The sequence below is a fragment of the Sabethes cyaneus genome, chromosome 3, assembly GCF_943734655.1.
Source record: "Sabethes cyaneus chromosome 3, idSabCyanKW18_F2, whole genome shotgun sequence".
Taxonomy (NCBI): Eukaryota; Metazoa; Arthropoda; class Insecta; order Diptera; family Culicidae; genus Sabethes; species Sabethes cyaneus.
In genome coordinates this window covers 189496646-189524601 of record NC_071355.1, presented here as the reverse complement: position 1 = coordinate 189524601, position 27956 = coordinate 189496646, and the positions used below count along the sequence as shown (strand labels likewise).

Below are 27956 nucleotides of genomic sequence, written 5' to 3'. Positions count from 1 at the left end.
TTTTTGCTTCTTTTCGCGTAAAAATAATCCGAACCTAAGGTAGGTATAAGTGTGAATTACATGTTGTCGTCAGAGCTATCCAGGTAACCAATAAGCATTAGAATAAGCAGTAAACCAACCGTTTGTTGGGATTTAGGCATTTTTACTGGACGTTGCTTTTTGACTGAATAATTATTGAAATCGGCATCCAAGTTTCTATTAAAAATCTTCTTGTCAGCTACAAATAACCATTGTCAGCAGTAAAGTATATTTTGCCAAAATAAATTTAAAGTAGCATTTAAGGTGATGACTTGAATGCTTATCGACCTGCACTTGAAAAGCAATGCTTATTGATTACTGGCGAAGTGACATTGTCGTTTTTGTATTTTGTAAGGACTTGAACAGTGAAAGGAAAAAATCGCAATTTAAGTGAAAGGTCACCATCATCGTTCGTTTATTCTAAAACATACGAAAACGTATTTATAAATTATTGGAATGTTCTAATGTCTTGATTTATATACATTTTTAGAGATGCATTTCAGTAGAAAGATCTTACCAATTTGTTAATAATACTTATGTGTAGCTGTATCATACATCTAATCCTACTGTTGGTATTTGCAGTATAAACTTATTAGACTTATTCTCAGAAGTAGCCGATCGTAGAAATTCGTAGCGGACTTCAGATTCTTGACCATCCAGTGGCCCATAATAATTAGCTATCCGTTTGTTGTCGATATGCATTCTTAAACGCAAATCGTTACGTGTAAATTCTAGACGAAAAATTACATTTTTTTCCGAATTAGCCATATAGGAACGTCATCACGGTTTGTTTTCATGCGTTTCACGATCACCGCTGTTCTTAGAATTATCTATTATCGTTAATGGCACGGCTTCCAGATTTAGACTGAATTGGTGGTTTTGTTCGGTTTTCAGCGGTTTTTTGTCCAGTAGAACGCTTGTCACGTTGTTATACTCAACCCGTCCAAGCGCTTCCAGCAGTCTTCTTTGTTTCTTGTTACGTTCCCTCTGGAAAAACAGTCGAACGTAATACACAGGAAAGACAACACACTGGCCCGCCGGTTCTTCAGCGTCGATGTAAACTCCACGAACCAAGACCGAATTGGAACAATTCAGTAGAATCAGTAATATCAGCGATAAACTGTGGGTGATCCAATCGCTCATAAGCCGATTATCTGCAAGATTCGTTGTCTTAGGAATGAGATGTTCTTTAGACTAAAACAATAAACCGCCGGTGTACCTGGTAGGAAGTAATGATCTAGTAATGCCCAAACTCCGCGCCATACGTTGATTGTTCCAATAAAGCTGAAGAAAAGAAACAAATCGGCAACGACGACGCGCCAAATTCCTTCCAAACGATCGCATGCCCATCGCATCAGGGGTTGCAGAGAGAAAGTGACTCCGGTCACTCCGTAACCTATCAACTGAAATGACATGTTTTCTCGGTATGACTGCGACCAATTGCGAATAGTAAAACTTACCACCGAGGACCAGGCAGACAATCCGCGATCATCCGGAAAGAGCTTCAAATCCAACAGCACCCAAAGCCCTCGCCATACGAACACCACTAGGGATCCGATGACCAGCACCGAAAACAAACAGTCCAGTACGTACAATGCTGGCTCCTTGGAACCCTGTGAATGGGAAAGTCACAGAAGATGTTGTTATTTTCTTATCCAATCATTTATGGTGTTCAAGTTTTCCTTCGTCGCAAATGAATGTAATGTTGTAATGTTGTTTTTAATATTTTTGGACTAGTTTAAATTATGCTGTCGTTGCACAAAGTTTTACATTTAATAATTAAGATAAAGAAAAAGATGAATAGATGATCGGAAGGATTATTTTTCCATTTCTAGCCAAAACTTTTCAAAATATCGGCTATACTCAGCAATCATTTTGACAGACTATAAAAGTGATGCACCTTGTCAATTTTATTTTTCTAGTTTATTCAAATTACAATAATTACTCGTTAAGCAATACTTAACTTCTTTGAAATAGTAAGAAAGTTGTTATTTCGATGCAATATTTATAATAGAGATATTCTATACTCGATATCAAATTATCATGTTACTAAATTGTCGTGTCACTATGTGTAACTAACAGCTTATTGTCGTAATCATCTGCCATTCACCTGTAGTAGGTAAAAGAATTTTGTTTTGCCAGGCACTTTTAAATTACGCGTTTTGTCGCAGTCACAGTGATAGAGTTTTTCATTGCATAAAACAATGTCATTACATACTTTATAAGTACTTCATAATACTTCACGTATTCAGATACTATAAACACTTTTGTTTAATTACTTTGTTCTACCGCTTCCTTCGTCGATTGTAAAAACTACCGTTATAAAAAATTGCTGACAATGCTTATTTGCAGCTAGTTACCGACAAGAAGGATTTAAATAGAATTGTGGACGCCAATTTACAACAGTTATGCAGTCAAAAGGCTGATAAACAGCAACCTGCAGTATAAAACGCCAGGGATGCTAATAAACGATTGATTTACTGCTTATACTAATGCTTATTGGTTACCTGAGTATTTTGCGTCTGACCTGCAGGATTCATCAGTATCTACTAGACTAGACACTGATGAAATCAGCAAGCCGGAGGTGGAATGCGCATTTGGTAAAATTAAAAAGTTTAGTCTTTTAATGGTTCAAAATAGTGCAATAAATATAATAAGCATAAGCATAGGATACCGACCGTGTGCTGCTACTCCGTTATTGACCAGGACCGATGAAATTGCGAAATGATGGCTGGAAAAAGCATACTTGGGACAGCACGCTATTCCTCATTGTGCAACTTTATCAGGTCGCTGCATGCTGATCAATACCGACACCGGCCACGTCCGAATGCGGGTCCTGGTGGGATGGGAAGGAATGTTAGTCCAATACTTGTTGCTACTAAAGACCAGAGAATCCTCTGCATCTTCACAAGTATTTCGGGAAAAGAATTGTTGTTAGTAGATGGGGGAGCTAGTTGGACCCTAAGTTGATAAGCATTTCCTCTTACCAACGCTAATATGCAGAGATGTAGCGCCCTACACGCATTCAAAATAGTGCAATAAATATAATGGTAAGAAACTAACGTGAACGTAGGTATTTCCGATCAGTTCCTAATTCCGATCACTCAAGCAAACTTATCGATTTTTAAAAGATTGAACTAAAATTCGTAGTTCAAGGGTAAGCTTTGATCATGAGAATTTCCATTAACTGTGGGTTTGGATTCAATCGGCTAAAAATCGACTACTTTAGTTGAGTGCTTGGAATTAGGAGCTGATCGGAATTACCTGCGTTCACGGTATTGAGATTGCTGAAACTTTGTATAAATTATTTTTTTACAAAATTCCAACTGCCGAGTGCTTATTTATTAAGCTTTGTTTTGCTGCTACGGAGCCTATCTCAGTTTTTAAAACAGTGTTATTCTCACTCAAGCATTATCGCACACATTTATTTTTCTCTCTCGTTCACTTGTCTGTTCTGACTTATTTACTTTTTTCTTACTCGTTCGCTCTGAGAATGATATCCCACTCGCAACTATTATTATTTAATGGTCTTTCGTGCAAATTAAGCTGATTTAGATTTTCTCTCTCTGTCCGCTCTCTCGCTATCTCTGTCCACATGCTTTCGTTCTCCTTCCTCTATTTTTACGCAAATTGACGTTCTTTACACGAATTCCGCAATTTATGCTATTCTACACGATTTTTTAGACCAGCATCTTGTGACTAACTGAGAAGTAAAATAAGAATTCACACAATTGAACAAAGTTTCAAGTCGCTGTTCAGGCATGAAAATTTACGAGCTCTCAACATTATTAATAACCATGCACCCTCTTTTGCTTGGAATTTGATGGAGGCGCTGTGTTTATCAGCGATCTGCGTTATTTCAAATAAACGTGAGCGATTGTGTGAGTCCGTATGTCAATAATTATGCAGCTTATTATTAGGTTAAATTAACCATTAGTGGACCAGTTAGTACTTGAGTAGCTTTCTTCCACGAATTATTTTAAACTGGTAACGCTAAACATGCAACCAATGGCACTTGCAATACGAGTAACTTTCGATTAACCCTAAAAACTATCAATTTATGTTGCAAATCTCTATATTTTACACATTTTTTAAAACAAACTGGAATGTCCGTTTTCCTTTAATGGACCTTGTGGTTTACAATAGGATAGCGACCGGGTCCATTATAGGAATTCTAGTGTATTTTGCATGAAGAGGGTCCAATAATGGCAAAATTTCACATTGTTAACCATAAAATGGACCCTAACTTGTTGAAAATGTCAATTTGAGAGCATTAAGAATTCAATTCAGTTAACATTTTATCAACTGAATTGTATAGTATGTTTAGTACTTTCTGTTTCATCTTTCATGTCATATATCCTCGGAAATAAGATGCACAAGCTAATGAACGCCGAAACTGTACCCGAGGTCCATTATAGATAAAGGGTTCACTATAGGCTAACTTACCCTATTATCATTGTAATTGTACCTCAAATGGCACTTCCATCGCTTCCAAAACTGTGAACCATTTCGCGAAATTTTTAACTTTTTAGTCAAAATTTGACAGTTTGATGGATTTTTCACCTTCTGTCGAAAATAATCCTGCTCTGAAGTATGGTTATTTTTGACAGTTCGATAGTTACTCTGAGAGCCAATGAGATGTGCACAGGTGAGAAAGAGAGTTTCGATGCGTTTCACTAATTTTTTCTTGGAATTTTTTACCAATGGGGCAAAAAGGAGCGAAAAAACAGACGCAATTAAGATACGTCCTACAGGCTGACAAAATATAGGTGATCTTATGTAAAATTTTCTGGGGAATCTCGTGGTGCCCACCCCTTTCCTGTTTGCCATCGGGAAGTGCCCCATTTTGCACATTTTCCCCTATTTTTAACATTTTTTACACTTATTGAGCTATACCAAGCAAGGTTTGGCGAAAACAAATTTTAAAAACCTTATAATTTCGTATAAAGAAGGTCGCAGTATCGAATAGGGCTTATCTCATTTAGTTTAGAGCACAATAATTTTTTTGGTTGAACTCGCGTTACCAAGCCGATTTTACCAAAGTGGAACTCAACCAATAGAATTAATGTGCTCTAAACTAAATGCGGTAAACCCTATTCTGCGAACTTTTTTACACAAAATTATCAGGTTTTCAAGTATTATTTTCTTGAAGTCTAGCTTGGTATAGTCCAATAAGTGTAAAAAATGTCAAAAATGGGGGAAAATGAGCAAAATGGGGCACTTCCCGATGGCAAACAGGAAAGGGATGGGCATCACGAGATTCTCCGGAAAATTTTACGTAAGATCACTTATATTTTATCAGCCTGCAGGCCGTATCTTAATTGCGTCTGGTTTTTCGTTCGTTTTTGCCCATAGTGCAATGTTTTGGATGTTTTGGACCGTATAACGGATTTGTTCATTCCACCCGGGCTGAAATGAGATGAATTTTATTTATCAAATAGGAGTAAATGAACACCAAAAACTCATCCAGTTCCAACCCGGTCTAAATAAACAAATTCGCTATTTCAGAAATCTTCATCCTCACCTTATATGCTTCCATTGAGCAAAACAACTATCAATTTGTCAAATATGAAATGGTTCGCATTCTGAACTGATTTCAACCACTCGATGATAAATAAATATCAAACTGTCAAATTTGGACTAAAAAGTTAAAAATTTCGCGAAATGGTTCACAGCCCAAAAAACAAAACGCATTGTATGGTAATAAATAGTGCGTCTCCATTTATTCCGTGGAGAAGCGGACGCATGATTACACAGGTCTGCATCAAAAAACCTGCATAGGATTTTTCAACTGATTCTTGTAGATTTTTGTCCGCTGAATTCAGAAATAATAATAAAAATTGTCCATCACGTCACGCTTTCATGCAATACATGTTGAATAATCTTGAAAGTTGGTTTTAGACATAAAGCAGTAGAAATATCCCGGATGTAATTTATGTTAAACAACTAATTTTTACATCAGAATTGTATTTATTAATCTAAATCCTTCCATGTTTTGGAAGAAAACCGTATATGATGGAGAAACTACGGAGAGTATTATTTTAAAGCAGATTTGGTGCGCTCAAATACACCCACTTGCGCTCAGTCGACTGTATTGCCTTATAGAAGCAAATTCGGTAAAAGTCAAATATGAAACATTTGTAGAGCTGAATGCAATCTACAATCTTTCTGAATTGAGTATTCCATTATTTTTTGTATTTACGCAGTAATAATGTTGCAACTTTTTCCAGAGCGCAATCAAAAGTTCTATTTATATGATAATATTTAAAGGCCGTTTCTATTATAAATGGAACAAATAATGCACTACTCTATTCAGCAAAATTGTAGATTACATTCAGTTCTACAAATGCTTCATACATGTTTTTTACAGATTTTGCTTCTGTGAGGCACTGGAGTTGAATGTGCGTAAGTGAGCGTACGTGAGTACAGTAACCCTGTGTTGAAGACTAAAATAAATAGTAGAGATAAAATATTTCAGCCCAGTAGTATTTTTGCTGTGTTTATTAGGTAAAAATTTACCAAAATAATCAAAAAAGATCTTATTTAGGTTTTTTTATGACGAATCTACGATAATAATTTCCCCCCTAATTTGTGACTTTTCAATATAAGAAGCATAATTTGAAAAAATCTGTACGTGATGGAGAAAAACGGAAATCAGTTTTGGATTCAGCACCCCAAAAAACATATAATTCACCTAAAATATCTTATGCACCTGAAAAAAAAATTTTTTTTGCAGACCTGTGTTATTTTTGAACGTGCTGTACCAGTTGTACAACATTTTTTTCAAGTACATCAAACAGTTATTTTTGAGCGGCTTAGCAGCATCTCGAATTAGAGTAAAAGAAAAAATTCCCATTTAATTCTACTAGTGAAACTTTTATTTAATTCTACTAGCGAAATGGGTATAAATTTTTTTTAAACTGAGTGAAATTGAACCATAAAACGTTTAGGAAACATCGTTTATTTCCAAATATGATTCAGTTGTAACAACCCTAGTAGCAGTCAGTGTTATTATTTGTAAACATCTTTTACCTATATGTCTAATTTTGGCATAATAAGGAAAAAAGTGATTTTTTGACTAGGTCTAATAAAAATCTAAGTTTGCATTGCGTCTGACTGTAGAGTAGACCGAGTAGATTGTACCTTCTCAATTGATAAATAAATCAAAGCTTTTGCTTTTAGTACAGTTTATGTTACAAATTTATATGCATTGTATGTAAAATTATATACTACTTCATTTAAAATTGTAAATTTAGTTTGTTAGACTCTGCTAAATGTTATTTACATTTAAAAAGCCTACATATTTCTTTATTTCTTTACCTCAAAATGGATTGTAACTTATTAATATTATTAGTTTGCTTATTGTTTGACGAAATGGTTGTTACAATATTTATTCAATTTGATTGTTTTTTTTTGCAGGATTCATTAGTTGCATCATTCTTTATTGGAGGACTTAAGTAAGTAGAAGATTTCTTCAATGTTTAATTTTAAAATTAAATTTTGAAAATTGTCATTAAAAACAAATACCGATAGCAAGGCTACTCAAGTACCAAATACAGTGTTCAAAAGCAATAAAAATTCGTGTACTTATGAGTGATTTTTAATTGTGTTATCAGGCGATAGTTAAGCAGCTATCAGTAATCTACATATTCAGGTCGTATTAGTGTTTTAAAAGTCATTATTTCTCTGTGAATGGTCAGTGTCGTGAGTTTTGTTGGTGATTTATTTAATTTTTGTGGTTTGCATTGTATTATGTTGGGTGATGCGGTGAATGAATGTGGATTGTGATCAATGTATAATAATAAAACCAGAACTAAGTTTTACACGCAATAAAATAATAAATATAACTGTTTAGCGAGTTCTTACAATTGAATTCTTTTTAAATTAAAATAAAAGAATTAAAGATTTCAGTACCCAATCTATAATGTTAAATTTTTTTTTTGTTTTGAATCTTAGCGTCTATTCGCATGAGAATCGGTTTATCGGGTTGACAGCTTTCACACAAAATTATCCGACGGGTCTTTAATTTTTCGGTAATTTTTGACGGACGAAAAAGTACCCTCTCAAAATGGTTACTAGCAGAAGACTTCTTGGGCCCTATTCTCAGAATCACTTCACCTAAATTTTTTAAGTGAGAGCATAATGTACGCTTCTGAAAGTCACCTGGGTGAGTGTGGGAATCAAATGGGGATTCTAAAGTGAAGTGAGGGTGACCGTAAGAGCATGGCCCGTGAGTCAAGTGAGATGAGTGAGGTGACTGAGAGAATAAGGCCACTTACGATTCCGTAAAAAAATCGGAAAATTCATGACTCAGAAGATGTGTTTTTGTTTGCGTGCAAGGTTATATGGAACACCAAATTATTGTTTTTTTTTATATTTTATATATTTTATGCTATATTTATATTATATTATACGTATGCATGTGATGTAAAAATCAAATTTTGAATTTGTCTGTCGCTGTTGCATTAGAAAAGCTTTTATACCGTCAGATGCTTATGTTTCATGAACTTTTATGTTATTTTATAGTACTAAAAACCAGTTTTCAATATTTTTTAAAGGTAACTTCAATGGATATAATTACCTCTATCTAAAACCTAACTCTCATCCATGCAATTATATGATAGCTGTGGGAATTTATTCTTACCGATATTTTAAAATAGGTGGGAACATCGAAATACTCCCGGCGGGTATCGTTGACGACTACGAACGGTGATCCGGTTACGTTGCGTAGACCTTTTAACAAAGCCAATAGGAGAGCACAACCGAGCGTTATCAGCACTACGTACAAAACATCGTGCGTCGTGTACAGATTAATCATCTCCCACCCACCGCGCCAGGAGTTAACGCAGATAGTGCCGTAGATTTCCGTGTACAGCCGTGAACCGATGTAGAACAGTAATCGGTGCCGGTCGGCGTTCAGGTACCGTCGCAATGATGTTTGGAAGAGGTGAGCCATTAAATGGCCAAGAACGCCAATGGCAAGCGATATCACTAGGCTTGTGGGATAATCCGACGGGTAGATATAATCTGCCATCAGATTCCAGGTACCGCGCCAATAGGCCACCACCAGTGGCCCCACTATAAACGATGCGTACAGATTATCTATCAGCTCCAGCAGAATCCCGTGCCAGCTGTCGTGTTTTGCATTGATGAGGCCATCCTCTATTCCGACTATGCTCCCGCGCATAATGTTCAAGCTGACACCGTGTGAATAAATTCTTCATATAAAGCGTACCTTTGCCGCTTAAGTGCAACTATTTCACTACAAACACTTTCTTTTCGCGTAATTTAAACGGTGATCAGATTGATACTTGAGCGAGAGTGATATTATCTCGGGCTCGTCACTACGAGCACCGTTCCACACGTACATTCATTTCCTGGTCACAAGATTTAGTTGTACTGTTTGCGGTTATTACGAGAACTTGGACACAATCACACGGCATTTGATGGTTCTGCGAAACGCCATATAACGAACGATAAAACAGAAAGTTCTCCCCGTTCCAGCGAGAGATGCTGCTGCAGGCAACGCGTTTCGAACTTTTAGTTTTCGGTCCACGAAGCACTCATCTGCTGACTGAAGCGAAAGGGACGGTCGCAGTATCTATTTATTAGCAGATAACAATTTACTTGGCGACTTTGCAGGTTGATAAGAGATTTCAATAATTAAAATATTAAGCGTATATTTGTCTGAGGTCACTTCTACAGGAAAAGTGGGGTGCTATCACTGGCATCAATACAACTTCTTCGAAGAAAAGAAGTAGGTATTTTTAAACATATACTCTCTCTTCGACGCGATGAAGATTTCGGTGAAGATCCGTTATCGGATGTCATTGTGTTATGTGGGAGTGGTCGATGGATAAAGCAAGTAATTTTGCAACGCAAATTAAAGAGTTTGAAAACATCACAAGGAAACATGATTACCTGGTATCCGGTACAGTGACATTTTGATGATAAATAACGAGAAAAAAATAAATCAAATTTTGGAACCGAATTTCCCGGATTTGATAAACATATTACATTTTACACTTTCCGTTAGCCATTTTGTGGAACTTCATATTATTGAAGTATTAATTTCAATTTTAGAAACACCTAGAGTGTGAAGCTGAGTTATGTACATTTATAAAATTTGAATGGTTGTATGACATGTTACATGAAATCATTGCTGTTTATTGCCTCAGCTAGGTTATTTTTGGAAATATCCCATAGGCTCTGTAGGCCTGAAGATTTCGTAGAATTTTCATGAAATAAACCAACGAGAATTTTTACTGTAAAATATCATTTTGTTTTGAGTCATCCTATTCTATTACGTTGTACAGTGAAAAATCTATTCCTCTATTATCGTCCTCTATTATAAAAATTTTGTTGACATGTTTTAATTTGCCATCAGTCCCACTGTCGCCAACTGTCCCATTTATTTATATCTGTGAAGGGAGTAATCACATGTGACGTAATTTATGAATAGCCCTTATCTAAGCGTAAACATATTTCTTAATTATGAGGATGTAAATATAACATCCTATGAGTTAACACCATTCCTCAGAGGTTGGCTAAAACCGGATTTTGACGGTCGTATTTGGGTACTTTCTAAGTAAAACTTCGAGTTTTATTGCTGTGTTTATGATTAATTTTAATTACCAGACACTTTATAAGTAGCCTGACCAGACGTCCCGGATTTTGCGTGACAGTTCTGGATTTGGATGACTAGTTCCGGATGACCGAGTGTTCTGGAATGTGTCCCACATTGATTAATTTTGTTATCGTGCCAGTTGAATGTTGAAAAATGCTTCCGCTAAGACAGAAATTTTCTTAAAATTTTGAAGAGTTTTTCACAAACTTCTCTATTTATGAAGAACTGTTGAAACAAGTTCATTCAGCTGAGAAATTAATGTAATTTTCTGTTCAGTTGCTTCTAAATAAATTTGCTACTAGATATGACATTTTATACCGTCGGTTAGCCATTTTGTGAAACCTCAAATTATTCCAGTAACAATTTCAATTTTGGAAACACTCTAAGAAGCTGAGTTATGTTCATCTTTAAAAGTTGAAAGTTCCTGAAAATGTTACATCAAACCATTGTCATTAAACCTAGCTTGTTTCTAGAAATATTCTTCTACAAGACTCCGTAGAATTTCTACCAAATTAAGTAACTGGAATTTTTGCTACAAAATATCATTTTCTTGAGTCATTCCACTTGTATTATGCTGTACAGCGAAAAATCCCTTCTTGTATTTTAGTCTGTAAAAATTGTGTGAGCATGTTTTAATTTGCCATCAGTCCTACTGTCGCTAACTGTCCCATTTATTTATACGTAGGTGTGTTCCCTTCATACGTGACGTAATTTATGATTAGCCCTTATCTAAGCGTAAATATACTCCTTAATTATGAGGATGTAAATATAACATCATATGAGTTAACACCATGCTTCAGAGGTGGGTTAAAACCGGATGTTGAAGGTCGTATTTGGGTGGTTCCTATTTAAGCAACAATTCGTGTTTTATTGCTGTGTTTATGACCCATTTTAATCACTTAAAAACGTGATAAGTAGCTTGACCAGACTTAGCGGATTTTGCTGGACAGTCCTGGAATTGGATGACCTGTGCTGGATGATCAAGCGTCTCGGAAAGTGTTCCGCATTGATTATCTTTTCATATACCGTTCTGATTCAAATTTCGAACACTTAAGCTATGCCGAAATTTTCTTCAAAGAAAAACGTTCGTAAACATCTTTTTTATACTCCCATAAATGGTTTAATAGCATGAAAATTTATTTATTTTCGTGTTAAGATTTTAAAAATGAGGATAAAATGTTAATTTACATTGAAAAACACTAAAAAACTGCTGTTCGGTTTTGATTCAAACTTTGAACACTTTCATGGTCGACATTCAAAGCTCGAATATTTCAGTCTCAGGCATCGAACACTTGTATTACTTTGAAAATTATTAATGTTTTTAGTGTCATTCAACTTAAATAAGTGAAATTTCACCCTTTTTCTAAACACTGTCTTTTTAAATCCACCTAACAGTATGATTTAAAATTTTCACACAATAATTAGTTTCAATCCGTACTTCTGTAGTCAATTGCTAATATTTTCAAACTCTATGTACCACATCTAAAGCAAGTTAACTTTGTACAGCTTTACAATGCAGATAATTCTTCTTCCCGAAGGAAAATCCGGAAAACCGGATATTATTCGTGGGTGTTCGAAGTTTGAATCACACCTCAAAACGTGATTCAAACTTCGAACACTTTTTATTTATCTAATATCTTTGAAATAATGCATGAAATATTGTATTTTAACTAGGCTTTAGTACATATATATCTTGCACTTACCAAATAATCGCGAAGTGGGAAGGTAAATGTTCTAAAATTGGTAAAATAATGCAAACGAAAAAACAACTACTTTTGCACGAAACGCTAAGAGTATGCGAACGAAGTTAAAATCTGAGTTCTCACTTTTTTCCAGCGCCTGCAGATTTCTTACAAGAAGTCCTACAGTTCAATGTCATACCTCACCGGATAGAGGACATTCTAACGAACACAATAAGCATAATATTTTGCCATATTAGCGATACTAACGAGCATTTTATTCTGAAGTGTTCGAAGTTTGAGACTGTTCTAAGTTTGAATCAGAACGGTAACTTCTATTTTTTCGTATAAACGTCGAGCGTCACTATCAGCGGCGCTTCTTTTAGCGAAGGTGGTAAATTTTGCAAAAGTGTTAGTAAGCTCTACAAAATTCTATATTGGTGTTTGTTCGGCTATGTTGGCATGGCTGTATGAATACAAGTACTCACTCATGCAGATGCATCCAGGGATTACCTTGGTTGGTAGAGCGAGCTACCATCAGTGTCTCCCGAATATTGGCAGAGCTGCCAGTCTTCTTGTTATAGAGGTCTCGAAAAAACTCAAGCGCAACTTGTTTTCTTCAAGAATATAATAAGTATAGGTAAACTTACCGCACTGTTGGAAAAATCTTCTTTGTTTCAAGAAATATTAGTTTTTTTTAGCTCTTTATGTTGTATTCAGATACGACCATTGAAAAATTGGTCGATCTGTGGATACTTTTTTCTCTTATAGCGCTTAGTCAATTTAATATAAGCCGGTTCAGAAAATTTCTTCCAAGTCTTCTTTAAGACAAGAACCATGAAACCATCAATACTTGTGGTGGTTTTATTATAGTTTCAGGTATCAGCATCTTTGGCTCGAGTAGCACATTCCTCACAATCATTTATTATAGTTTAGTTTAAAATTTTTTAGCGACTCTTGGAAATTGCTAATACAATAAAATTTACATGTTTTAAAAGGATTTTTGAAAATATACTTGAGAACCTTCTTTAGTGTGGGCCTCTCTAGTTTTATAATTATTTTTAAAAAAAAAAAAGTTATAGCTCCTGTTTTAAGGAGCTAGTACTGAAACCCTCTATAGTGCACCTTGAAATTGTATTTATTGTTTGTTTCGAAGATACTATATTACTAAAATTAAAGCAAAAGATGTTAGGGTGAGGTTCCAGCTTTTGCCCGCGTGGATCACAGTAACATGATACGTTAAGAATTGAATTCGCCGAAATCCTGCCGAACCCGGGTAATCAATGACTAATGGATATTTGAATGTGTGTTATTCATCGATCAGGAATATCATCATACATGATTTGAGATTCATAGTGCAGCACTCGTTCAATAATTGCACGAATGAGGCGATGCAAGTAGCGAATTTCGTTTTTTAGTAGTTTAGTGTAGTTTGACAGATAACTACTTTTTAGTTGCACTATCATGCAGTTAGCGAACGTGCAACTAAAAGACGGTGCAACTAAAGAACGTGCAATTAACGCAAGTTATAGTGATTATAGACGTGACCATTGGACGTTGGACGACCTTGCACATATGAAAAATCACAAAAAAGGCGCTCAAGAATCAAGAACAACATATTCATAACTTTTGGTAACTTGGCAACTTGTGAAATGAAGCTGGTTGTCACATCTCGTCTCAGGCTACGACGGCCACGGTACGTCCGCGGTGAAATATATTTTTCCGATGGAAAAATGTTTTTTTTAACAAAATATTCACGATCAATGAAATGTTCGTATAAATGCTTTAAAGGTTACTGATATTTACAAAGATAATTTCATGGTACGTCAAGTTTCTCTTACTGTTCATCGAAGAGGGGGTAAAAATCAACACCAACTAGTACATAGATTATGTTTTTACGAATTATACGATAACTTATGTTACGAAATCAATCTCAGATGAAAATTTTTACAGGATTCCTTTTCATCAATCAAAAGTAATAGTAGAGTGGTGTCGTCAGAATTTACCCCATTTCGTAACACCAAAGGTCTGTCTCAGCGCCGGATCGTTATCCCTTGGATTACTTTGTATGGGAATACCTACTGTGTAACATTGGAAGCATAAAAGATCATATTTTGAAATCATTCAAATGAGCGTGCGTGCCAGTTGTGACGTAACGGGTAACAACTAAAATTTTGGAATTTTTTTGAGGTCTCTATATTCAACAAGAAACGAGCTCAGAGAGAAATGAGAGTATGTATGTGTTGGCTCTGTCTTTCCTCTTTTTGTGAATATTTTTTGTTTTGTTTATGCTTGCCTTGTTTTGCTTAAAATGACGTCGAAACAAGAAGCATTTCGGGAGTGCGTTGTACACTTCTACGAACTGCCACAGAAATATCGGCAAAAAGTATACTGTACAACATTTAAAAGGCGAATATGTTGCGGCTTCGACTGTTTACCATATCCTAAGATGCCCAGCAACTATTCGCAAGCAAGGTAGTGGAAGGCTAGCCAAAATTATGGACGCAGAAGGACATCGTTCTCTTTCACGTGCCTTCATAGACAAGCCCTCTGGTTTGGCTATCAATTAAGATGTGCCAAACGAATGTTTGAAGAAAATTTTGATCCTGTTTCTACAAAAACATCATGCAGATTGACAATACGTGTTTTGGCCGGATAGAACATCATCGTATTACGCCAAAAAACACAAACATTCCGGAATACCCATTCGATCCCATTTTTTCCCAAAAATTACGACCCGACAAATCTGTCTCAGTGCGCCCAATCAAAGATTTCTTTGGGATTTTGAGTTCCTTAGTATACAAAAATATCTGGAGAGCCACGAATTGCAAACAGTTGATTGGTAGAATCAAGAGATGCATTCGCAAAGTTGACATGACCGGCCATACAACGTTCCTGTTCGGACATCAAACGGAAGCTTCGCCGAACAGCCGATTGCGGACCGTTTTCAAATGTACACTAAGTTTTTTAAACAATGGATAATGTATCTTTAATTTCGGTAAATCAGATCTTCTTCATGTATCTTTGACTTTTTTTAACAGCTTGAGAAAAAAATTCCAAAATTTTAGTTGTCACCCGTTATTTCATAAAAGTTTTCGAAGAGTGAAAAAAAAGAGAGAGATTGTTTCAATTGTAAGTTTTAAGTTGTAGAAGTTGTAAGTTTTCAATATTAGGATGTAACCTTTGCGAAAAAATAAAAGCCTGTTATTGTTTGAATTCTTGTTTGGATTGTTTCCGGTGTTTATTTTACTGACAAGTAACCTTTATCACCCTGTAGGTACATGGTTTGGCCATACGCTTGGTTGTCAATCTGGCTGTAAAAACTTTGTACAGTTTTGTTCTAAATTAGGGCATCAAAATTGGCTTAGTGTTTTGCTCTGTCATGTTGCGGGTTTTAGCCACCTTGTTTCAAGCATAGTATTTTTTTGGCAAATTTATAACCAGCTGGATTGCTTTACATGTGATCGTATTACTTTCCCTGTATATTTTCTCGTGTTAAAATTTTTTCACATACTGACTCACAGACGAGCACGAAATGCTGTTATGTATAAGTCCGATAATAACAGCACAGATAATGCGGACTTACAGCTAAGAACCAACTAGCCTGCAATTCCAGACTAAAAGTTAAAGTTATAACCTTTGCAAATTTCCTAACACACTAGCGCCATCGCACTATGATTTTTCAGCCTAATTGTAAACTTAAACTTCAATTTCTAGATTTAATGATTCCAAAACTTAAAATCAGAACAGAATGAGATGAATCAAAATTGATTGGTGCAAGTTTTAGTACAATTTGAGTCTGCAGAACAAAAGTAAGGGAATTTCTTCACGACACGATTTTAATTTTTACAAACTTGACACAAGTTCAATCCACCTCGGAACCAACTGCTTCAGTGTCTGTTCTCTGTGCTAACAGGACATATTTGAGCAGAATGCAGAGGCACAATCCATCATGTTTGAACCAGCACAATGAATCGTATCTTAGAAAAACCGATTGAGAAGAAGGCGGATCTTTATGGGCGCCGGCACGGCACTTCACGCCAGCCGTACGTGAATTGTTTTGTTCAGATTGAGTGGGTAGGTATGTATCGCCAAAAAACTGACAGACACGTCAACCAAAACAAGATGCGATAACGGGACGTCAAAAGAGAAATTTAAAAATAAATCTTGCAGGACAATGAAATTAGCTGGCAGTCAGTCTGATTTCCAGACAGCTCAGCGCAGCGTGTCGCGTTGCTCAGTGTGCTGGAGAACTGAAAAATGTTTGATTCCAATCAATACAGAGTTTACCTGCGTGATCTTGCGGTTTACCACAATCGAGTGTTTGTTTTTCATCTCGACGGTTAAGGATGTACTCGTGTCTTGATTTAATTTTGTTTCACTTCCGGTAAGTTTGAACAACAAAATGGAGGTGTTGGAATTCAGATTACATTGAACTCATAAAATAATGAGCTTCATATAGATACTTTTCTACATCATCGGATTGATAATTGCAGTGTGCATTTTTTGCATCGGTGTAAATAAGCTTTGATCGACGCTATCTGTGAGTGTGCCCGTTTAGGTTTACAAGTGTCAAGCTTTCTGCTGAAGGAAAATTTTAAAAGCGATAAGTGAGGAAGCACATTTTTACTCTGTTATCTGATACTGTTGCTGACTCTTATAACTTATCAGTTGACTTATGATCATCATGCTTGCATTGGATTGGGTATTGCCAAGCAGCAGAGCTCGATCGTTGGGGATTTACAAGTACCTATCTCTGGTAGTTTTAGCGAGATTAAGATACCGGGAGTTTTAATACGGGCATATGAGAACTGAAGTAAAAGCATACTAATTAGAGCATTCTGCTGCGATAAGCCGACAACAGAATTGTTGCATGTTAACGAAAGTTTCTGTTGAATAACAACGAATAGCTGTTATCGGTGGTTTTTGAATCATTGGCCCTAGTGTAGACGGTTGAAGCTAGTTAATAATGGTGCTAGCTAGCGGCTTATGGGAAATTTAAATACCAATCTTACTATGACTAACATACATGGACACTTATTTTCGTCCATCAGCTATACCGTGGCAAAATTTCTTGAATTTATGGGACCCGTCGGACATCACTTATTTTACAAATTCATAACCCTTTGGCCAAGCGGCGCAGAACAAACCAATACATGGACAATGTAATTCAAATTTTATTAGTCATCTAGGAAAATATCGTCTGCAAAATGTTTTTCGCAAACATTTGTAGTAGAAACTCCAAAGAAGTTGGAATAAATTTTTAAATCATGGATAATTTTCAAAATATTTCTTGGATCTTGATTGAATTAAACATTTGTAATAATAATTAAAAATTCATATCTCATGAACCATGCGTCGTAGAACAAACCTTTTGGTATGAACATGTCAGTAATTTTTCTCAGAAAATCAGAAAAAATGTGAAATTTTTTTCCAAAAAAGCTATTTCTTGTTTTCTTGTTTATCGATTTCTAACTTTTTGGTGATAAACATTTTTCTATAACGTTTGTTGTTGCTCCTGAGTTATAGCCGTAAAACTAATGACCGGTAAAACGCCGTGGTTAATCGTTATTCATATAAATATGGTAAATGAAAGTAAACAGTTATGATTATGAACAACTTCCCATCTTGAGCGGCAAAAAATTTACAAATGGAATTATTTTTCTTCTTGAGTAGTGCCAGTAAAACTAAAAATCTGTCATACGAAAATGATCAAAAGCTAAGTTTACCAATAACATTCATGAGTTTGTCGAAGATTTGGAAGAAATTAAAATGTTACCGTTGTAGGTAAATACTTTGCTTCAAAAATAAACTCGTAAATGTTCGGCATTCCTTGTTTTTGTTTCGGAATTGCTTCTTCACCCAATCTGATCAACCGCTTTTAACCAGCATCCTAATCTGCCCTGATTCTTCCAAGAAATCTTAGTCGTCCTGAGTGTAACAAAATCAACAGCTTTAGCGAAGAATTTTGGCCATAGGAATTTCTTGGAACTCTAATGTCACTGTCATCAACACAATGTAAAACTATGCTCTGACGCACATCGGGAATCGCTTCCGCACAGACACAAATCGGTACGATCGGAGTAGTGTGAAAACCCCTTACCACCACACAAACGAAAAATTGAAACCTTGGTGAGTCGTCACACCGTTACAATTAGATTTTCTGCAATTGTCACACCACCAACAACCTGAGTAATACAAATAAACGGACCAAAAATCATAATTCGTTTTAACCACCGACCACTTTTATCAGCCTGCAAAATCTCACTTTCATGGAGCGACGATTGCTGTAAATCTCTTGACATTGGATGATTGATAATCGGTTCAAAACTAAGTTTAGCAAGTGTTATTCGGGGGCTGCCGTAGCACTATGTCAGCAGAAGCCAGCAGGCAGATTTTAGAACTTTGTTTTCGGATCACTCTCGCGGCCTAGTTTGTGCGCAACAACACTGCAGCAAATTCTATACGCTATTTCTACACATTTTTCGATCGTCCGTAAATTTCGAATCAAGGAACTGCTTACGTTCATCGAACGGTGTATATTTTTTTCTTCTATTCAACGCTCGCGTCGTTGTTCATGAACCGACTGCCGAAAGCCCTCGAAATTGGCCGCGATCGGAGATGAGAGGATGATCCGAATCAGTCGTAGATCAGAAAGAAACTGTTATCATTGGAATTATTCTAATCAGCAAATGGCCATACTGAGCCCTGAGAGAGCGAGAAAGGTTGAGCTTCAAGTGTGGAACAAAAAGTACACAGCACTATCATTGGAGACTGCCAGCGAAGAGCGTTCGAGTAGCGTTTATATGATTCCGGGGATCATTGCCTGGACGCCACAATGCTAGTGCAGTTGTGTACACGTTCAGCGGATGACAGAGCGTCTCCATGTCCATAGGTAGAAAGATTTGCACGCAACACAAAGCACGGCTATCAAAGCTATGTTAGCTGATTGTCACAGCCAATTCATAATCCGCAAAACTAATTCGGTGCAAGTGGCCGAGCTTAGTTTAGTACGCAATCCGCTCAACCGGTTGAGCGCTCGAGAAGCTTTCGTACTGATAGTGTGTATAATGTTGAAATGACACCTCTCGATTTTAAGCTTGTCATTTTCGAAAATTATTGCTGATAGTGAAAACTGGGTTTTCGAAGGATAGTTTCGAAATCGTAGTTATTTAAAGCAGCGGATTAGTTATCAAATTGTTTGGAGTATTTTGGAATTTTTCCATTGATTATCAATTAAGTTGAACGGGTGTATTTTTTAGTAGTGTGTTTTGGAATAATCCGAAAGGCTATTATTTTACTGATGTTCATGAGAACAGATCAATGATGCGCAGTTCCTACTTGAAGCAATATAAAATATGCTCATATGTAAACATAAAACATGCATCATATAAATTGGTTAGGGAATTTAAGACGAGATAAGACAATATGATAATCAACTGTTCTAAAGGAAAATTTATTCTTAGGAATTCAAAAATCGAAATTTGGTTTCTAATAAAACAACATTGTTTGTTTATGTTGCTTATATTTTGAGTCTCAAAAAATAATATTCGCTTAGTTTTTTTGGAGATGGTTTTAATTTTCGAGGATATCAACATTGGTTATATCCCTTGGTGTTTTGAAACGTCTGTCTTTACTATTACTTTACAATACGACTAGCCACGAACTGCTTATCAGATCATATTTATTGCTTTATAACTGACGGGGATACACAGCTCGAACAGCAGAATCGTTATGTAGGTATAGGGATTGGCTTTCAACAGGATAACACTTGACAAAAAAATGAATATAAAAATACCTTTCGCAGACCATGTCTTTCTGAACCGTGAATCGGGTTAATTCAAAAAAATAAGACACTTTTCTTAGCTCGGTTTCCATATTTTGCAAATGACTTTTGGGTTTTTATTATGTATTAGTTTGCCTCAACTTTCTATTTGTGTACTAAATCTAAATATGTAAAAGTAAACGTGAGTACATTTCGTCATAACTCCGGGACGCCTGGATCGTTTTCCACTAAATTTGACGTACGTATTCCTTGGTATGAGGTGATCAGTGTTGCGGGCAAACAAGAGGGCTCTCATCAAGGAGGGGGGATCAAAATAGGTAAAGTGATTGCGTCTCTCTTGCATTCAGGTCGCTAATAGTTGTATACGTGGCTGGTATGATAAATTGTGTTTTTACAAGTATATGACCATATACGCGATCATGAACTTAAAACTCTTTTTTTGGGAAGGAAGGAATGTTTGATGCGAAGAATGATTAATTGAATGAACTGGAATTTAATTTACTACTGATCGACGAACGACTGATACAACGGGTGCCGATAGTTTAGTCAGTAAAACAGTTGTGCGTTAATCGAAAGACCGTGGGTGCGAATTCCACCTCGTATTGCACTACCCGGTATATTTTGGGTCTATATCGAAATTTTCCAGTTCATTCAATTAACCATTCCTCGCATCAGACATTCCTTGCTTCCCAAAAAGACGAAAATTTGATGAACAGAAAAATTACGGCCAAAAATATATTAGGTTGTTCAATGGCAGGTGGGACTCGTATCCACGCTCTTTCGATTGCCGGCCGAATGTTTTACTGACTAAACTACTGCCGCACCCTTAGGTTAGGTAGTCTAATACCTAGTTTTATTCTATTCCCCCAATTATATCATTCCACACACTTCCCGGCGACGATATTATTTTTGTATGACTGCTCTTTGTTTCTGCAGCCGAAAAGATAGACTATTATTTAGTCTGTCAGTGTGGTTGAAACACGCAGTCTGTTGCCGTCATCGCTGCGGCAACTAAAAATAATGATTTAAATTTAATTTAAAAATCTATCTTAATATGCATTACTCGTTGTGTCACTCTTCACGGTTATTGAGGAACATTGAGACAAAATTACAGCGTCACAGTTGTAGCTATAATTAATTTAGATTATAACCAAAATGGTTGAAAAAATTTTTCTTGTAAGAATTCGTTGGTAGCTATCATCAAAAAGCTAGACCTAATATGGTCCACTGGGTTTACCTAACAATAGTGAAGCCGAGGATAACTTATGCCTCGCTTATTTGGTGGCCTAAAACAAGAGAGACATCAACCCAAAAGAGTTAAACAAGTTTCAAAGACTTGCGTGTGGATCAATAACAGCAGCCATGCGAAGCACACCATTGAAAGCTTTGGAGGCAATGCTACACCTCCTTCCTCTCCATGAAGTGATACAGTTAGAAGCAAAGAAAACTGCATTGCGTTTGCTATTGAACCGCTACAAATCCTTGCTGAAGGGAAAGTTTACAGGACATCTTTCGATCTTGAAGGAAGTTCATATAAATGAAATAATAGAAGATTGGAAGAAAATGACGCCAAACTTTGAAATTCCCTATGAAATTATCTTGCCTGAACGCTTAACTTGGCCCGGCACGGAGGCCCGTCTGTGCGTCCAGGCTCAGTAATTTTCTATACCGACGGCTCAAAAATGGACCATTGTACTGGAGCCGGTATTACTGGACAAGGAATAAACAGGTCAATAGCTATGGGTTACTGGCCGACAGTGTTCCTAGCGGAAATATATGCGATTTTAGAATGCTCATGCATCTGTCTGCTTAGAAAATATAGGTATGCAAATATCTGCATTTTCTCAGATCTGATCTGCAGCACTGAACGTTCTACCCAGGTAACCAATTTGCATTTTCAATGCAATTTAAATGCAAGCCAAAGGGCATTTAAGTTGCTTTAAATGCTACTTTAATGCTATTTTGGCAAAATATGCGGCTACTTTACTTCTAGCCCTCTTATAGTGCTGACAATGCTTATTTGCAGCTAGTTACCGACAAGAAGAATTTAAATAGAATTGTGGTCTTGTGGATGCCAATTTACAACAGTTATGCAGTCAAAAGGCTGATAAACAGCAACCTGCAGTATAAAATGCCAGGGATGCTAATTAACGATTGATTTACTACTTATACTAATGCTTATTGGTTACCTGGGTAAGTTCACCCGCATGTTGTTCCAAACTAGTATGGGAATGTGTCCGTTTTCTTCGACAGTTGGCTGAAATGAACCAAATAAATTTGGGTTTCAGGATACTGCGGAGTAGAGGGAAACGAGAAATCTAACTTTATTGGTCCAAAACCATTTTGCGGGGTCTCACCAGGTGCCCTGAAAATGGAGTTTAAAAAGTGGTAAAACAATACTGTAAAGGAAAATTAGCTTGCCGCAACTGGACTGCGGTAGTCAATTATCTTTATTATACCTAGTGGTAAGAAAAACCTGTTGGTTATAACTAGTGGTAAGAAAAGCCTGGAGCTGCTTTAGCTCAAATAAAAAGGAAATAAGCATAATGACAGGATTGGTTGCAGGGCACTGCCTGAGTAAATACCATCTCACGAAGATGGGCCTCCTTAGTGAAAATACATGTCGCTTCTGCGGATACGACACTGAAACATCAGTACATCTACCGTGAGAGTGTGGTGCGTTAATGCAACACAGATTAAGAGTCCTCGATAAAGGAATATTAAAGCCTTTAAATATTTGGACTGAAAGTCCCAACAAGGTAATTAACTTCATGAGAAGTGCTGTGCTTAATTGGGACAATTGTGCATACTGAGTACTGACAACCACTCGAATTACTGGAGGTATGTCAAACAGTGCACATAGATTGTTTATTAACTTTTTTTTATTGGTGCTTTCAACCAGTGGTTGGTTCGCCGCAATGCACATAGATTAAGGATGGAGCATACCACAATAGATCTAAAAACTGGTCGCAGTGGTCTCGTCTCCTATAAACAAAAAAAAAAAAAAAATCATCAAAACATCGAAACCGCTTCCACAGACTAGGAAAAACTTAATAAAAAATAGTCCCAAATTGAGATTAAATTCAGCAATAAATGTTCACATAATAAATATGTTAACATGTAAATGCATGATGAACAAACAAATAGAGAGTGCAAAAAAAAAAACAAACTGGTTATCAAACTCCCTGAAGACAAACTGTGCAATGCTTGCTGGTGGTGTAATTGGATAACGCACTCGACCGGAAATTGGGAGTTATTAATTTTAGGATTGAATTGGGGTTATTGTTTAGTTTTTTGTGTTTGTTAAAAGCTAAAAAATTATCTCAAATAACGGTTAGAAATCGCCGAATAACGCGTCATTGATGAAAGCTAAATTTCCGGGATGGAAATTCCATCCGTAAGTTCTTGTTCGCTATTTTTCGTCCTTATCAAAACCTAAAACTTTGCAGTTTTGCCAAAAAATAAAGCTGTACAATCTTTTCTGTACCTGTTCACTCTTACGTGAGCGAGTGTGACAAGCATAGCATCCAACGCTTACTCCACTGACGAATGCGTACTACAAACAACCGCTGGTGCTGTTATCTACACACTCACGAGCGCACAGCCTCGTAGTGTCTTTCTGCATAGCCCGTTCACGAAGTAAGCCAGTGCCAACAGCGCACGAGCGGCATACTAGAATGTACGGATACAGGTTTTCATCAACTGCTGGGTTCCAGTGTCGAGCGAGAGCGACGACCGTGGCTGATAGTCAAATACACACTCGTAAAAATTCGTCACAGTGCGTGGCAAACTAAGAAATGGAGTCCAAAGCAGATTGCTCAAGTAAGGTTATTCGTTAGAACAAGAACGTGCGTGTGAGAAAACCAGGCGACACGAGTGCGGGGCTCGCAGCACTAGTTTGAAGACGATGATTATCCTTAATTTTAAATCATGATTATAAAATAGTTTATAACCACTTCCAAGAGCAAAGGCAGCATCATTAAAAAATGAAATAAATAAATCCAAATCGTGATCTCAAGTTACTACTCTGCGATACACTAGATTTATTTGTGAGTGGGAGCAATATATTCGAGCCAAGTTGCATGACTCTCTCGCACAAATTGGAGTGTAGTCATGTGACAAACAACCACAGTCGCTGGCTTCTATCAAGCAGTATGTGACAATTGATGTTATCGAAGGCAGCATATAATTAAACGTGATGTTTAGAAACTACTTTGTCGCAGAGCGGCCAATCATGAATACATGTTGGTCAGATGAAATCTAGTGTCTAGTGCTACGACCCCACGAGTATTTCAAATAATTTTGATGCAGCAGACAAACTAGTAATACCAAGTAAGTTTTTGATACTTTAACGATCCTCAGTCTTGAAGAGCGGGTACTTGAAAGAGTGCTTCCAAATCTTTGGAAAGTTTCCTTGCCCAAAAGTTTTGTTAAAATTACAACAGAGAGGTGCTGCTAAAGTTCAGTGTATCGGTAAAGAACGGGTCCAGTATTATTCTATTCAAATAGTTTCAATTTTTTTGCCATCAATGTGAATCACATCAAGAGTGATATCAAAGATATCTAAGTCGACACATGTCTAATTGGATTGGGATCACTAGCAAGGTCACTAGCAAGAACAGGTGTTAAGAATGCAGTGTTTGGCCACATGTATGGGATTCTCTGAGTAGCTCAGTATCAGGAAAGTAGACTTCAGAAGGAACTGAGGAGTATTTTCTCTTCGAATTAACAAAGTTCCAAAACTCTCGCCGCTGAAGGCACCTTCACGCTTTACGCACTGCAGCAGATGATGCGGGCTCGCTTGATCCCACTAATAAGACTGATGACCGCTAAGATTTCAAAGATCCATCATTAGTATCATGGCTTGAAAGGGCAAAAATAGATCGAAATAAAACTCATAACAAACCTTTACTGATCGGAAAAGGACAAAAACGAAAGTTATCACATTATAAATTTACAATGTTTTAAGCATATAGCTTTTAACCAACAGAAAAAACTAAACAATAACTCCAATTTAATCCTAAAATTCCTAAAACACTTCTTAAAATCAGAAATGGCTCGAAGAGAAAATAGTCTTGGGTATTAATGTCTTTAAGACAATTACGGTGCTAGTGTAAAGATCCTAATGACAGGCGACTAGAAGAAAAAGTGATTTAAAATTAGTTCTCAAATCGTCGAAAACCCATACTAATCCAAATCACCGATGTTTAGAGTCACCCAAAAACGCTTCGGCGGATGATTTGGGATTTGAGGTTTAGAAACTGAGAAACCCCGTTTTTAAGAAAACTGATCCTAAATTAAGCTTATAATAGTCGAAAAACGCTTCGAAAATTTGTCGTTTGTTATATGAACTGTAAATCAATCACAAATATTGTATTCAATAGTTCAATTTCTTCAACACTTCTTGAAATGCAATGGGGAGGCTTCGTACTTCGATATAATTGAGTTTTAGACAGGTAAAATGATATAAAGGCAATATATTCTAATATTTGATTTAACGTGGAAACTCATAACTATATCTACCTTCTATAAAGGCTGTTTCACAAACAAATTTTTGCACTGATTTTTGCCTCATTTCGCTAAACTTAACGGTATCATCGTAAAAAAATTGTATATCTAGAAGATGAATTACCGTTCAGAAACATAATCTCGTTGTCTGCCCGTTCAAAATGTTTATGGCAGGATGTGGCTATCTAAGGCGTCGGCAGTTTTTATAACATCGTATACAGTAGCAAAAGATAAATCGTGTGTAAATCTTGTCTTGATATTTGGTCTTTCATTTCTATGTACTCAAGGGGACCGAATTTGGCAATTGTGGGAATGAACTCTTGTTCACACCTGTTTGGTTGCGACCGGCGACCGGCAAAGTTTGTCTATTTTTGAATGTTTTGCTAGAGTATTTGGGCTGTGCTTCTGGATATCAGATGATTAAAAAAGATAAAAAAGCAGTTTGCAAATTCTGTGTCAAATCAGTAAGTAATTGGGTACTGTTCAAGTAGAGTTATTAAATTACAAATTCATTTGCATTCTAGGGCGTTACAAATACATAGATGGATATATCATGCAATTTGACTTACCTTGGTTCGAAATCGCGTTGGAAAGTTGAACACAAACTCCTTGTAGTCGGTCATTATGAGAAACGGTGGAGCCAGCAGATTACGAATCGATTTCATCAGCATTAGAGGAACGAAACAGATTCCTGACACTGCCAACGCTGGCCATAACTCTAAATCTGCAACGTACAAAAATAGAATGGAAAATTCATGTAGGTTTTGCACGTGGTGGCAATCGCGCGATGGAATTAATTTCCCGCACCATTTGAGTGATAAATTGCATTTTAATGCAACGATTAACTTGTTTTACTTCATCGCGGTTTCCGATTTCGCATGCCGGACGAAGGAAGTTTGTAACATATTGGATGTATTTTGGTTTTTTGAATATTTTTTGAAGTGTTAGCGAAGGAAAAGGTAGAAGAAAGTAATGAAATCCTTAGAGCAGGATAAGAGAATAAGAATGAGCTGAATAATTAGATAATGGACAGCACACTTATTAGGTTTTTAGTTCTTTAAATTTTGCCAAGCTTGGAGATCCGCGGGTTTGCACCGGAATACACTTTTACACTACTAACCTAGATACATTCTCATAACTTCCCAGCCACCTCGCCAGTGCATTATGCAGCTCAGACTAAACACGTATGTGTACATTCTTGCAAAAACAAATCTGCGCACAGTTTTTCGCCAACACTTTTCTCCATCACTTGGTCCCGAAAACTCCGCCTGTAGCGGTTCACGCAGTAACGCAAAGGTAGTGTGTAGAATTGATCCCAGCAGCAAGCAGTACCAAGGAGGAAAGTACTCCGCATTTAGGTCCATATAACTCCAAGTACCGCGCCAATGTGTTACCACAAGGGGGCTAATAACGAACAGCGAAAGCAGCGTGTCACTGAAATGAAGTATCCTTTTTCTCCAGGTAAGATTGGACTGGCTGAAGGAATTGTTACGATTTGTGAATACTATTATCGAGTCCCGTTTTGGAGTGAGATCCATTTCACAAGCACGTTTTCAACTAACTTTTAACTGGCACTGTTCGTGATCATATTCACGTGAAGAATAAATCCTTACTGGTATCAAATGTGCGATAAATGCGATGTCGGCTAAGAGGCATGATTATAATGAAGGCAAGTGGCAATTTCATTGCGGACAGGTGATAATTCGTTCAGTAATAAAAACTTTATTCATGGATGGCACGATTATTAAACGTAATCAGTTCAGCCGATTGTTATCTTTGAGAATTAACGCCTCATTTCACGGCACATTACACAGAACGAGGACACAATCCTATATCGTAAACTCTAATGATAATCTTGTTGTTGTTTAAGTTAAAATGATTTCACGCGCGAAATGAAGAGTACTGGTGGGTGCCGTTACTACGATTTTTCTAGTAAGTGTGAAATTGGTCTTTACTATCCGAAGGTCCATCCGAACCTGTTGCTGGCCAGTTGGATACTGATGAATCGTATATCGTTATTTTGTCTTCTGCCATTAAGACAGTTGGTTGTCTATCTATTCGCTTGATTACAGTCAAAAAGCTATACCGACAATAGTCACAAATGGCATGCCCTATCATCCCTGTTAACTTCCTGTCTCTTCTCTCTTTTGAAGCATTAGTATAGTACTCCAATACTAATTCACTCAATCAACAATCGGGAGGACGTTGAGTCCTTCATATAGTTTGACTTGACTGGAGACGGTTGTCCTAGCTAATGGTTACGCTGTGTAGAGCTATAGTAGCTTTTATAAATGCTAAACTCTCCCTGGTAATCATGATTACTTCGGTTGGATGTTTT

General features: G+C 36.7%; 2 protein-coding genes across 2 annotated transcripts in view; one reads left to right on the top strand and one right to left on the bottom strand.

Moving 5' to 3' along the window:
- Positions 1–27956, top strand: part of LOC128744370 (phosphopentomutase) — a 100470-nt gene that overhangs the window by 24179 nt on the left and 48335 nt on the right. Inside the window, exon 2 of the mRNA XM_053841335.1 lies at positions 7438–7475. The gene's annotated coding sequence lies outside the window, so the exon portion shown is untranslated. The remainder of the gene's footprint in view (positions 1–7437; positions 7476–27956) is intronic.
- Positions 799–27156, bottom strand: LOC128740508 (uncharacterized). The gene is made up of 5 exons (XM_053836052.1): positions 26739–27156; positions 26188–26342; positions 1479–1631; positions 1238–1421; positions 799–1172 (listed from the first exon to the last, which is right to left on the bottom strand). The coding sequence occupies exons 1-5, from the start codon at positions 27154–27156 to the stop codon at positions 799–801; spliced, it is 1284 nt and encodes a 427-aa protein (XP_053692027.1).